This window comes from Mastigoproctus giganteus, chromosome 10 (genome assembly GCF_048544385.1).
Source record: "Mastigoproctus giganteus isolate SK-2022 chromosome 10, ASM4854438v1, whole genome shotgun sequence".
Classification (NCBI taxonomy): Eukaryota; Metazoa; Arthropoda; class Arachnida; order Uropygi; family Thelyphonidae; genus Mastigoproctus; species Mastigoproctus giganteus.
The window spans coordinates 213,276,764-213,291,202 of NC_143584.1; the positions used below are offsets into that span (position 1 = coordinate 213,276,764).

Sequence of the window (14,439 nt, forward strand, 5' to 3'; positions counted from 1 at the left end):
TTACAGGAAAACCTATAACAAAATAATCCAACAATATATAAATAAATCAAATATTTAAAAGCACTAATCAACAGTAATCCAATCCACTTAACTGAGGAGCCCTGACAAAGCACGTCTGCTCACCTCGACTGCCAACACTCGAATGTATCCCATGCATTTTTCTTCTGTCACATGTCTAATTAGTTCATCTGACATCCATTTAGGCCTAAACCTTGAACAATATTTCTTTGTTGGTATGAAAAGCCTAGTAGCTTCCAAGATTAATTCTTTGAATGCTTCCCATTTTGAATTTGTTGTTGGTAACATCATCAGTTGGTTCCACCGTATAGAATTTAAATACTGTCTCATACCACTGTAGTCACCTTTACGAAAGCAAAAACCCTTCCTTTAACCCTTGATGGTAGTTACCTCTTTGAGTAAATCCCACTTCAGCACACTGTGATCATTTCCACCTAGTGATTCCTTTATCTGCAGATTCTTGATGCATGAAGAATCACTACTGATAATCAGATCAAGAGTATTACTCCCTCTAGTTGCCTCCTGAACATGCTGCTGTAGAAAACAATCGTCCAATAAAACCACAAAAGCCTTGCTAGTGTGTGAGTGACCAACCCACAAATTCCAGTCACAATACCTGGGAAATTAAAATCCTCCATTATAAGACACTCTAATTTACTGGCCCACTATTTCTCTGCACAATTGCTCATTATACTCATCAAATTCATTAGGCCTATAACACACACCTACTCATTTTTCCTTTCACAGTGCTTATGTCACACCAAATAGACTGAACACTGCATTGTTCACCCACATTAATTGGATGCACTTCCTTAGATTTTGTTTCTTAACTAACAGCATAACTCCTCCCTTCCTGTCCTGTCTAACCTTTCTGTACACATTGTACTCCCCAAATTCCAGTTCTGCACTGCTTATGTCTGTGTGACACCATGCCCCTGATATCCCAACAATATCTGCCTTTGATGTTTTGACTAGCACTTCAAGCTCATCGAATATATTAACTATACTCCAAGCATTGGTGTACATGCAAGTATACATGCACCTGTTTCTACTCTTAGTTGCCCTAACACAGCCCATGTATATACTTGTTCCACTATGACTGCCAGCAGTCCTGGAAATTCCCATTGCCTTGCTTTCCAGTCTGCTGCTCAATTGCATTTCAATAGAAGTAATGCAAGAATCACTTTTGCCTCTGCCTGTGGCCACTGTTTACCTTTTTAGTCTGTGTATCCCCCCCAAGCTAGCAGTTTTCCAACCCACCTAACTCTGCCTAGATAGCATCAGCAAATATTCTTGCACCCTTTCTATTTAAGTGTATCCCATCCCCGTAGAAGCAGTCTCTCCTGTTAATAAGCACAGACCAGGCTGAGAAAATTTCTACCCCCTTGAGCCTTGCAAAATCTCTCCAGGGTAGAATTGATCGACAAGGCTCTCATCATATACTCCCTCCTATCGTGTCTGGGCAGAATTGCAGACACTTTCAAATTCAACCCTAACTCACGGCTTTTTTTTCAGCATCGTCTTGTACTTCTTAAGTAAGACTAGCTGTGTTAATCAGCCTTAGGCGAGGGTAGCATTTTTCCCCTCTCCGAAAACTCCAGTTTTTCGTCCAACAAAGGGCAAATCAACCACAGAACACTCAATTTGCAGATATATTAGTATTAGCAATGGCCACATGGTTAAGAAAAGCCTATGGCTTATGCTGCACCAGCCAAAAAAAATAAATAAAAAAAAGACAATTTAAAAAAAAAATTAATAAGAGAAAAGGAAATAGATAACCTATGTGTTTCTCTCCTCCCGTAGATAATTATCCAGCTGACCTTTGAATTTCCCAAAACTGCCAGCCTCTGCCACCCACGTAGGTAACTTATTCCAGTTATAACTCTCTGGCTAAAATGAAACTTCCTGCAATCCAGTCTAAACATCTTTCTCTGTAACTTGAAATTATGTCCCTTAGTTCTAGAATCATTGATAACTTAAATTTCATCCTCATTCATTTTACTTATGCCTCTCAGAGCCTTAAACACGTCAATCAAGTCTCCTCTAAGTTTCCTAGTTATCAGGCTCTACAACCCACATATTTGAAGTCTTTCCTCATGTGGACAGCGCCTCCGTAGCCAGGTGGCAAGGAGCAGCAGTGCGTAGCGCACGCTTCTTGATTAGACCAGGGTTCGAGCCAGTCACCACCAAATACAGAGGATGCAGAAAGGTCAGGGAATGACCACTGCATATCCTGGAGCAATATGGCCTTAGTTGCTAATGCTCCTAAAAACCAAACAACAAACAACCTCATGTGGATGCCCTTTTGCCGATCTCACCAGGCAAGTTACCAGTCTTTGGACCCTTTCAAGAAGCACAGTGTCTTTCTTTAGGTGTGGTCTCCATACTCGAATACAGTATTCAAAGTATGGTCTAACAATAGCCTTATATAATATGGTTATGAAGTCCTTATCTCTACTAGCAATTGTTCGAGAAATCATTGATAGGTCACCATGGGCCTTTCTTGCAACCTCACTACAATGCCGGGAGAACTTCATGTCTGACCGTATTGTAACACCAAAGTTCCTTTCCTCCACTACTGGCTTTATTTTAACTCCAAGTGTATAAGTAATTTTGGGGTTACTGTTCCCCAGGTGTTAATACCTTACACTTTGTTGAAATCATAGCTGCCATTTTTCTGACCATCCCTGAAGTCTATCTAGCCCTCTCTGAAGAAGCTCTGCTTGGGGCACCTCCATATCCAGGTGGGCAAGAGTAGCAGTGCGTAGCACACGCTTCTTGATTAGACCGGGGTTCAAGTCCGTGACCACCAAATACGGAGGATGAGGAAAGGTCAGGGAATGACCACTGCATATCCCTGGAGTAATATGGTCTTAGTTGCTAATGCTCCTAAAAACCAAATAACAACAGCTCTGCTTGGTGGTGATCATTAACTACTTTACCAATCTTTACATCATCAGCAAATTTAGATATCATGCCTGCTATCCCTTTATCAATGTCATTTATGAAAATCAAAAACAATAGTGGTCCTAATACTGATCCTTGGGAACACCACTTACATCAACCCACTCTGAGGAATAACCACTTATCACAACCCTCTGCCTTCTGCCCTGAAGCCGTTGTGCTGTCCATCTAAGGATTTTCCCTGTGATTCCAATCTGTTCCGGCTTAGAGTAATCACTCATGTGGGACTGAGTCAGATGCTTTGCTGAAATCCAAATAAACAATGTCAATTATTCCCCAAATACATGCCCGAGTTACCCTGTCAAAATAGCTAATCAGATTTGTTAAGCATGCTTTTCCCTTTACAAAACCATGCTGAGTATCCTTCAGAGCTCCATTTTCATCCAAATGATCCCAAATTCTACCCTTGATGATTGCCTTCATGATTTTTCCCACTACTGAAGTTAGTCAGACTGGTCGGTAATTTCCCACTTCACTCCCAGAACTGCCCCCATGTACTGGAGTTAGATTGGCACCTCTCCAATCCAACGGAATGGCTTCAGAGTCCAGTGATGCTCTCACAAATGCCCAATGCACTTACTTGCCGTCTCCCCGAAGACACAGGGCACATGCCATCAACCACAGGAGCTTTACTGGCCTGTAGGCTCCAATGTTTTTTCATTAAATAATCATGTGAAATTTCAACATCACTAACTACATATTTTTCAACTTCACTCCCATAATTTATCTTTGACATAGTGTTTTTTCCCTCTTCCTAAAAATAAAGTAGCTGTTGAGTTCATCGGCACAATCAGCTGGGATCTCTAACTCTATCCCACATCCATTACACAGGGTCTGATCTGTTTTGTCCTTTCCTTCTTTACATTTATATATGTGAATTCTTTATCCCCAATCTTTCCTAATGATTTCTCATCTGTCCTTGCCAGCCCAACCCCCTCTGCGGCACCACTACAGATCACCTTGCAGCTGTTGTAGGCTTCAGTACTTTATATTGCTCCATAACCTTTCCATGCCGTCCCTTTCTGCTCAAGTAATCTGGCAACTTCACCATTCACCCAACCTGGAATCCTTCCCGTGGATTACTTTTCCAATGGCATACTCACTCAAGGCTTCCGTGGTCAATGTTCTAAAGGCACGCCCTAATTCAATTATATTCGCTCTCTGTGCGCAATATCTACCCAGTTAAGAGGCCATGTAGCACCTCAGTGCATCGTAATTGCTACCCATTTTATTTTTATCATGTTACCTATTATCTTGTTTGTATAATAATTTTGACCATTTGATACTAAATATGATAATTGATTAAAGTGAGTGTAGAATTGTTTACTGGAAGGGGGAAGATCATTGACATAGATTGCTACATGACACATTAAAAAACTTGTAAATCTGCAAAAATCAGTTGTCCATTATAACTACATTATAAGATTAATTTAAAAAAATTGCCATGGTTATAAGCATGATTTTATTTTAAAAAGCACATAGTTGTGTTAATCAATGTCAAAAAGTTAGTGATCCCTTTTTTCCTTCTCATATTAGCTTTTAACAAAAGTTTTAATAATTAAACATTTTAATTGAGCTTGTTAAATATTGCAAGATTCTGAATTTGAGTATATCCAAATGGAGGATACACTTTTGAAAAATATTAAAAACTTAAGCATATGAACATAATGAATCTTGTTTGGGTTTCCAATGTTTAATTTATCACTCTAATCAACCTCCATATGTGTAATTTCTAGGTAATCTGTTTTTGAGTTTGTTAAAATTGTTTATAACAAGGAAATTTAATATATATGATTTTGTAATGTTCTTAAACTTTTATTAATAAAGAAGCTTTAATTTTTTTTAAAGACTTGTTTCCCATCGTCTGGCACGTATGCATAGTGTTAGGCCTCAAATAAATGGAGTTGCTCCTCATCCATCCTTGTTTCCAGTCCTTTATAAATACCTTAATTTGACGCCAACATTTTTCAGTGATTCTGTAAAAGATGAAAGGTAAGAACTGCATTATTAAATGAATTAAAAAAAAATTAACACCATAAACTATTTTAATTTCTTTCCAATATCATTTAATTGTACAGGAGTTTTAGAGTTGTGGTTTCCTATCATTACTCAAAGAAATCAGGTATGAAGGAGAGCTGTTTCAAAAGAAAGATAACAGCTTAGTTTCTGAAACATCTGAACAGATAAATCTGAAACTTCACAAATCTACAGCTGTACCTCTTTTCTTACTGTTGTAAGAAACTGCCAGTTTCTAATGTACATGTAAGAAACCATGGTGACACGTGTATAAAATTGTAATATGTTTTGTAAATGCAAAATGGACATTTCTGCCCAAAAACAGGCTAACATTATATCAAAAAAAAAGCAAATTTTCTGTAGTGGAATAAATGCTGACAAAGAAGCAAAATCTGTTCAGTAGTTAAACAGAAGTGGTTGTTTCACAAGTATAATTCTTTATATTTACTTTAAAATCTGAGCAGTGACAGATAAACTGGGCACATCAGCAACAGTGTACAGAATTGTGCATGATTGCTATGATTCAGAAAGGTATGTATATTCTGGGTCTCAAATTGGCTGAAAGATCACTTTAATATATGTGCATGGAAGCTAGCCTTCAGCATTAGCACATTATAGAGGATAAAGACTTCCTGAATAGAATTGTAGCAGGGGGGATAAGATTCAATTGTATGGATGCAACCTGGAATTCTAACTTGTAAGAAATTCAAGATTGTTCCATCAAAAAAAAAAAAAAAAGCTGTTTTCTGAGACAACAAGAAACCAAATGCTGGTTTCCTGCTTGTCAATTTTCTGTCTACTAAGGAAGTCACCTGCTATTGCAGTATGTTCATGAAACTAAGAATGGCCCATAAGGAAGAAACAAGAGGTTAGAGCAGTGGTTTTCTACCTTTTTTAAATAACGGCACCCCTAAGTAATTTTTTATTTGCAGCACCCCTACTCAGTTTTCTGCCTGTTAGATCCATCTCTCTCTGTGTAATATTAAAAAATATATATGTTATATGATATTTATTACAATAATATAATTATAAAAATTACATTTCATAATAGAAATTATATATATACAGTATATAATTTTATTCTTTATATAGAGGTACTAAGTAAACATCAATTATAGATCACCACAAAATTAAAAAGATACTGTACACCTTTTTATAATGAAATAAACATATAAATTAAAAAAACTTAAGAACTTAAACCCAAATTACATGGCACTCCTGGAATGTTGCAGCACTCTGGTTGAAAACCACCCGGTTAGAGCAACAAGTTGGAGGGAAGTACTAATATCTGCCACGTAGTCTAGACTTTGTCCCTTTTGACCTCTACCTCTTCATTCTTTAAGAAGTTAAGACAAAAAAGAAAAATCATAAAATCATGGTTTAATCACAGTAGATGAATTCCTCATAAGTCAACCTAAATTTTTTTAGAACTGGAGTATTTAAAAATAGTTTTAACATTGAGTATAAGTTTATTTATTAGAGTGAAGGAAGGCCAAATTTTGTTATATTAAAATACAATTCAGGAGATCTTTTTTGTTATAGTTAGTTATTTTGAAGAAAGTGTTGATATATATGCATACTTTGGTTAATAAGTGTTGCCTTCAGGCATTAAAACGGACTTGCACATGCCTCTTCCAGTTGTTTCAGCTGTTTACTTTGATTAGGTTAGTGCAGAGATTCCCAACCATTGGTATGCAAACCAGTACACAAGGAGTGAGCTCCTGTTACGTGGGCTGTTAATGAAACCACCTGCAATTTCCCTCATGGGAGATTAAGCTTTTTAAATGTTAATATCTTAAAGCCAAAATGTCTTTATTTTTCACACTTCGTATCTATGTGAGTATTTCAGTTTTTTTTTTTTTTTTTTTTTTTTTTCTTGGAAAATGTACCTCTTTTCTTTCTTGTACTTAATTCATAGAACTTTATCTCTTTACTTCCCCTCTTTTTCTTATTTTATACGGTCAGGCTTCCTTCAGAAGTTGGTTAGTGAACATTAAAAGTAGTGTTTGCAGTTGTAGTGATTTCGCAGGTAATTTGAAATTTAGATCATTAGAAATTACGACATACTGCTATCCTCATTATTATTATTATTTTTTTTTTATTCCAGTGATAAAATTGATACTTTTAAAAGAAAATTAAAACTAATGAAAGAGCAGGTATTAAAAAACAATATGAGCATATTATTTTCACTTCATGATTTTATTCAAGAAAATAACAAATCTATGACAAATGTGACTGACGACATCCATGAACATATAAAATCTTTGCACACAAATTTTGAAAAATATTTCCAGGAAGACTTTACAGTGCAGAATTGGATTAGGATCCCTTTCGCATTGAGATCCCAAAAGATGTGATGTATAAGGAGTCATTCATAGATTTAGTGTCTGACGGGGCTTAAGGTTGAAATTTAAGAGTTCAAACTTAACAAAATTTTGGATATCTGTCTGCCAAACATCCCCTTCGTTCTGAGCAGTCATAAGTTTTAATGCCACTTAATTTGACTTGTGTGAGGCTGGATTTTCAGGAATGATTGCAATGAAAAATATAGAACTTCGATGAACATTGAATAAGATCTTCGACTGAAGCTGACACAAATCAATCCAGATTTGCTAGTAAAAGCGAAACAGATTCGAAACAAACAAAATTCAAGTAAAGAGGAGAATGTTTAAACAACATGTTATGTGAAAATGTAAACCTCATTTATAAATTGTTATTTTCTTAATAAATGTTTTCTGTTTTTAGTAGAATAGCTCGGTTTTGCTTAACTAATTATTCATGCAATTTTTCAAAACTTTTTTTTTTTTTTTTATATAAGAACCCCAAACACGAGAGGTATTAGAACCTATAGTACTTAGTACCGCGCTTGGGTTGGAGGTTGAGAAGATGAAAGAAGATATTTGTTGACATTAAACTTGAACTTCTGTAGACTGAAATTTTCAGGAAATACGTATGAATGGAGGTTGTTCCAGAAAACACCAGCTGAATGAATAAAAGGAAGATGAAGAGCTGGTTCTGTGAGTTTTACGTTGGACAGTAAATGTACGTTGGCTGCTGGTGGCACGTGTTCAGACTGTTTTGAGAGAGCAGGAATTTTAGAAGCCAATTCAGAAGAACAGTGCCCATGGAAGTATCTGTGAGACAGTGAGTGGAGAGGCTGTTAGAGATGAGTCATTAATTAATCTAATTGCCCTTTTCTGAATGGAATTTAGAAGCCTGAGATCCATGTACTCATTAATTAACACTGCATACCAGTCAATCACACTGGTTGACTGGTATGTGGGCTTATAAAGGTTAGGAACCTCTGGGTTAGTGAACTATAGCCTTTAGTTACACATGCACATAAAATAATAATGTAGCATCATAATTATAATAATTCAATATAACTCAGAACTAATAGAATGGGTTAATTGAATAGAAACATTGCATAATGGCACACTAGGTACATTTGGATATATATATTTGTTCACAGCATGAAAAATTAGTTGCTATTTCCACTCTGCATTTCAGTCATTGATGTCAGACCTCTTCCGGATAGCCAAATTTCAGATAATTGAACCGGAAAGCTTTCCGGATAAATTTAATCTAATTATTTAATTAAATAAATTTAACCTTGCCTTACAATTAAATAAAAAAATTGTAAACTAATCTTGAAAACAGAAACATCAATCCAGGCATTTTTATGATTTTTATACAAAACAGGAAAATTAGATTTTTAAATGCTAAGTTTTTTTGACTTACTGATACAAGCACGGACAATCTGTGCATCCCAGTGACATTTTAGCATTAGTTGGGGCATATAATGCAAGAAAGCAAGCTTATATAGCATTAGCCAGAAAAAAGAAAAAAAAACTTCCCATCTTTTCACTCCAAATGCTTGTCTAGTTCAGCCTTAAATTTAAGCTATCAACTTCCACACATCTATAACTGTCTTTCCTCGCTTTGAATCTATCCTCCCCTCAGGTTCTTAATCTGAGCAAGCGGAAGTATCCTATCAGCATTCAGCCTGCTTAAACCGTTCAAGGCCTTATACACTTCAATCAGATCACCTCGCAGGTGCCTAGTCTCTAGATGCTTCAACCTGCAGAACTTAAGCCTCTCTGGATAAGAGCACCCCTTTGTTCCCTTCATTAGTCTTGTTGCCCTTCTCTGTACTCATTCTAGTAAATCTACATCCTTCCTAAAATGAGGCCTCCAAACCTGTACGCAGTACTCAAGGGCCTGACCATTGCCTTATACAAGGGGATAATCATCTTGTCTCTGCTAGCAAAATTCCTATATATCATTGACAAAACTCATGACCTGCTCTGGCAATCCATCTGCACTGCTCAGAGTTCTTCATATGTGACTGCACAATTACCCCCAGGTCTTTTTCATTCTTCACCTCCCTGGTCTTTTTCATTCTTCACCTCCCTGAGTGTAGTATCACACAGTTGGTACGTTTCTCTTGGGTTACTGCTACCCATTTGCAGTACTTTGCATTCGTCAATGTTAAACTTTAGTTGCCACTTCTCAGCCCATCTGTCTAACTTTTCTAGATCCTGTTGCAGTAGCATACTGTTTTTACTGTCATTAATAACACTGCCAACCTTTGTATCATCTGCAATCTTGGACATTAAGCCTGATATACCTTTATCAATGTCATTGATAAATACACAAAACAATGGGCCCAGCACTTAACCTTGGGGGACTCCATTAATAACATTGGTCCGTGCAGAGCAGTGTCCATTTATTACCACTCTCTGCGATCTCACACTCAACCATCTCTTTATCCATTGCAGCAATTTGTCCTTAATGCCATACTGCTCCAATTTGTAAAGCAGTCTTCCATGTGCAACAGTATCAAAAGCTTTCCTGAAATCCAAGTACAGTGGATTCCGGTTATTTGGGCCACTGGTTAATCGGGGCAGCTGTTTATTTGGGACAAATCTTTAAGAACAGAACCCAGTCGAGAAAATAGCCAGGATTTACTTCACTTAATTGGGACAACATGCTGTTTAATCAGGGCAGGAGACTGCAGCACTCGAGATTTCCCTTAGATTGTCTCCCACAATACCACGTGGTTCGGTTGGGTTTCTGGAGATCAATCACAAAACAATTAGCAGTCCCCTGTTTATTGGGCTTCTCTTTTACTGCAATCTGTTATAAACAGATAATAAACTATCTTATGGCATTTGCGATAACACTGACAGCTGGAATTCTGTGTGTTATTATGATGAAATGTGTTTACACTTCCACGAAATCTTCAATCATATAAAAATAAATACATTTTCAGAATCTTCTCTTCATTCCTATTATTTAAGCTTTGTAACTTGTTACTCCATTCTGACTTGTGCTTATTGTGTTACTTGCAATTTGTGTGTTATTGATTGCTTATCTTTTACTTTTTTAAATTTTAACCCCCACCCACAAATGTTAGTGAACAGAAATATCAGCTAGTTAGTATGTTCATATTACAGTACGTATTAATTACGCTATGCACGTAAGAGTAAATTTATTTTTATTTTGCTAACCTGTGGAAAATATTCTTCAGATTTTCACGTATCATTTAATTTTAATTGGTACGGTAATCAAGTGTAAATCTGTTTTTTATATCTTTACTTTTATAGCCTGTAGATAATATTCCTCTTTTTTTTTTGCTTATTAGAATCGTTGTTTAATAGAATTAAAATTCAATTCACAAACGTGATCACAATAACCAGCACATACTACATATAGTATAGTGCACAGAGTAATATCTTACTACTCTGTAGTATAGTGAACCGTTTTATTTTACTGTAATGAGTCCATCGTAACATGATTTGATTGTACAGAAAATTGATCGTAAAGCTGTATTTGTAACTATTTAAGTGAAACTTCGCATAATTGGGGCAGCTGCTTAATCGGGCCAAAATGCACTAGTCCCGATGTGTCCCAAATAACCGGAATCGAATGTATATGATATCAAATTAATTTTTTGCATCCAGTTCCTTTGTGACCACATCGTAGTATCCAATCAAACTGGTTAGACAAGACTGGTCAGACCTTAACAAACCCATGCTGTTTGAACTATTACTACAATCTTGTCTTGGTGAACTTGCATCACTTCTTTAACCAGTGACCCCATTATTTTCCCCAGAACAGAAGTTAAACTAGCAGAGCTATAATTATTTGTCACCCTTTGAATCCCTTTTGTGAAATGGGGATACATTTGCACATCTGGGGACCTCCCCTGAATCTAAGGATGCTCTCATAATTATGGCTAAGGGTTTGCTAACTTCTCTTGCTGCCTCCTTCAGTATAACGGGATAGGTTCCATTCATTCCAGGTGCCTTTTTTTATATTTAACTTATTTGCGCACCTAGCAATAGTAACTTGCTATTTCCTCATCTTAAAACTTTGTGCAGGCATTTCTCTTTTTTAGTGGCTAGGGTTTTTCTCGGTAATGCTTTCCATAATAAGCCTGTCTCATCAACATAATAAATGTTTTCTTTCTTGTAATTTGCTTAACTGGAGCGAACTTACTTTTAGAGGACACTGCTGCTGATTAGTCTGCAGAAAGTTTCTCGTCTTGAATGTTGAGACATTCAAAACATATACCGTGTTTCAGTTTAAAATTTTTCAGCCAGCACTCTGTAAAGCTTCATTTTCAGGTTTCAACAGTTTTTTTTTTTTTTTTTCCCTGCTAGATCCTCCTATCTATAATCAACACATTCTGCTATAGCATTGGAATTTTTCTTGATGTAGTAAATTGTTGAAGTCCCCACATTAAACTCTTTGGAGAGATTTTCTAAATTTTGACCTTTCTAAATCTATTAATAATTTCTGTTTTTTGTTGCAATGTTAAAACTACGTATTTTCTTTTCATTCACATTTTACCATAAAAAAAAAATGAGAAAAATAATAAATCGCACAGTTTCGGGTTGATATTATTTTTACTGAATCTGGAGCCAAACTAATCTGAAATTCACTCATGGTTTCCAAGAAAACCAAGTAGTCTCTGTGATATTTTTCTAAAGCACATTTCTGAAGGTTGCATAGAATTCTAGAAGTCACAACCATAAAAAAATAAAAACCATTTGCAGTTTTTGGTTTATTGGGCTTTTTGTTTATACAATGTATTTATAAACAGATAGTAAACTCGATCTTTCGTTTATTATAATCAAAGTTCAATTTGCAAACATGATCACTATAACCGGCAGTTACTGTACTACTGTTAGAAAAAAAAAAAAAAAAAATAGCCTGTCAAATTATTCCAGATAACCAATGTTCTTCTGTAATTGTATATTGCTGGAGCTCTGCAGACCCCTTACTCACATAGTGACTGTTCCTGGATGATAGCCTGTGGTTTGTTAGCCTGGTGAGATATTCAAATATTAGCATCCCAGACAGATGTAGTTCATGTATATTGCAGCAAATTCTAGGAAATGTACCCACTCTCATGCTAGTTGCATTGTGTAAAGGACTTCTGTTATCATTTTAAATGTTGAACTTAGACAGTTCAACTTTCCCTGTTGAGATCTCTGTGTGTATAGGGTTAGTGGATACCCAAGCTTAAAAAAGCAGTTTGAAGGCAAAAATTCTGGACAAAATCAGAAGTACTGAGAGTCAGATGTTTTTAAAAATTCTTTGTCTCCCCTTGTGTTTAATACTATAAAATTTTGCAGCTATTATAAATGGATTATTAAGCAGTAGCAAACTAAAATTGTTGCAATTACTCTTATTTGGCTTTTAACACTCTCCCATTAATTGTAAATTGGTGTTTAGTATATCTCAACTTTCAGAATCATGAGTAATTATAAACAGATTCCTTTATTTTTGCAGGTAAAGTGAAAGGAAGAAAAAACTAATGATATAGATAGAATGAAAATAAAAATTCAATTTATATTATTTATACTACATAGTGATGTGATGACAAATACATATTTCATCAGTTATCTCTTTGGTATTATGAAGCAGCTTATTTAGTGGATCTTCTATACCCCTAGTCATTCCTTAACCCATCATGGATGACAATACTCATCCATCATATTTTAAATTGTTGCCAATAAATGGTACTTTTACTTGCAGGGATAAAGTTCTCAGTTACCTTCCTGTCTTAATCTGATTTGTTTCTGTGTTTATTAAAGGTCAGGTGGTCAGTTGGAGTAATTAGGGTGCAAATTGACCTGGAGGAAAATAATCTTCCATGTGGCTAATCATGTTAAAATTTCAGTTTTGGTTTGGATTTTTGATTGCATTGTATTTGTTCTCTTATTTTATTTAGGTTTAAGTAGAATATGACATGTTCTGCAAGAATTACAGTTGGTGATTTTAGTGCTGAGAATATGAAGCCTTATTGTTACAGCAGATAAATGAATGTACAGATGATAAACTAAATTCTGAAAATGGAGATGATATTGAAGCTGACAGTATTGGTTTGACAGTATATAGTGACCATGATTCTGCAGCTGATCAGGAAATTGATGAGACAGTAATGAAAGGCGAGAAGCAACAGCAGCTTTATTTTATTGTTGCTTTCAGGTGCATTCAACAAATTGTTACAATTATGTGATAATTCCAAAGGTAGCAGTATTGAAGCATGCTGTTTGACAATGAGTGAATCAAACAGTTTATCCTTATCAGTAAAAAATATTCAGTTGGGTGATCCTTTCATCTTTCAGTGTTTGGATTTTTGTAAATCTGTATGACAAAGATGGATATTATGACCTTAATGATAATTAATAGCATTTTAACAAATCAGCTTTTTAACTGTTTTGTTTCACCTATGTGTTCTTTTTCTCTATTTTTACTGTAATTGTGTAGTTATTATTTCTCAAAAGAAGTATTTATTCAAAACATATACTATACATGGGCAGCTAGGAATCTTAGAAGTGTGATAGATTATATTATTGGCAATAGGAAAATAGCAAAAATGATTATGGGTGCCAGGGTATATTGAAGCTATGAAATTGAATCAGATCATTATCTGCTGATAGGAAAGCTAAGGATACCACCAAGATGGAAAAATCAAATCAGAAAAGTGAATAAAATTTGACTAGAACTTTTAGAGTTACTCTATTAGATGAAGAAAGTATTCGAACCCTTTATAAACAGATAAGAACAAATGTCAGAAAACATCAAAGAAAGTAATGATATAGAAATGAATGGGAGAATTTAAAAAATATTTGCATTACAATAGCAAATAAATGATTAGGAACTAATGGAAAAGAAAAGAATCAAGAAATGGGATAATGATATTAAAACCATTATACAAGAAAAGAAAGAAGCCTATAAAAAATGGTTAAACAGCAAAACAATAAGAGCAGGAATTGAATATAAAAGAAAAGGAGCAATAGCTAGAAAGGCATGTAGAAAGAAAAATAGAAATGCGGGACCATTTCTTTTTTTTTGGGACCATCAAATTGGAAAGGGATATCAGTGAAAAGACCCAATTTTTATAAAATCATAAAAAATATGAAT

General features: G+C 35.3%; 1 protein-coding gene across 1 annotated transcript in view; it reads left to right on the forward strand.

Annotated features, from left to right (window-relative positions):
- The window catches only part of LOC150079872 (ethanolamine kinase 1-like), a 43,554-nt gene that overhangs the window by 14,327 nt on the left and 14,788 nt on the right, over positions 1 to 14,439 (forward strand). The window contains exon 3 of the mRNA XM_090383267.1: positions 4,831 to 4,974. Within this exon, the coding sequence (XP_090239393.1) occupies positions 4,831 to 4,974 (144 nt within the window). The remainder of the gene's footprint in view (positions 1 to 4,830; positions 4,975 to 14,439) is intronic.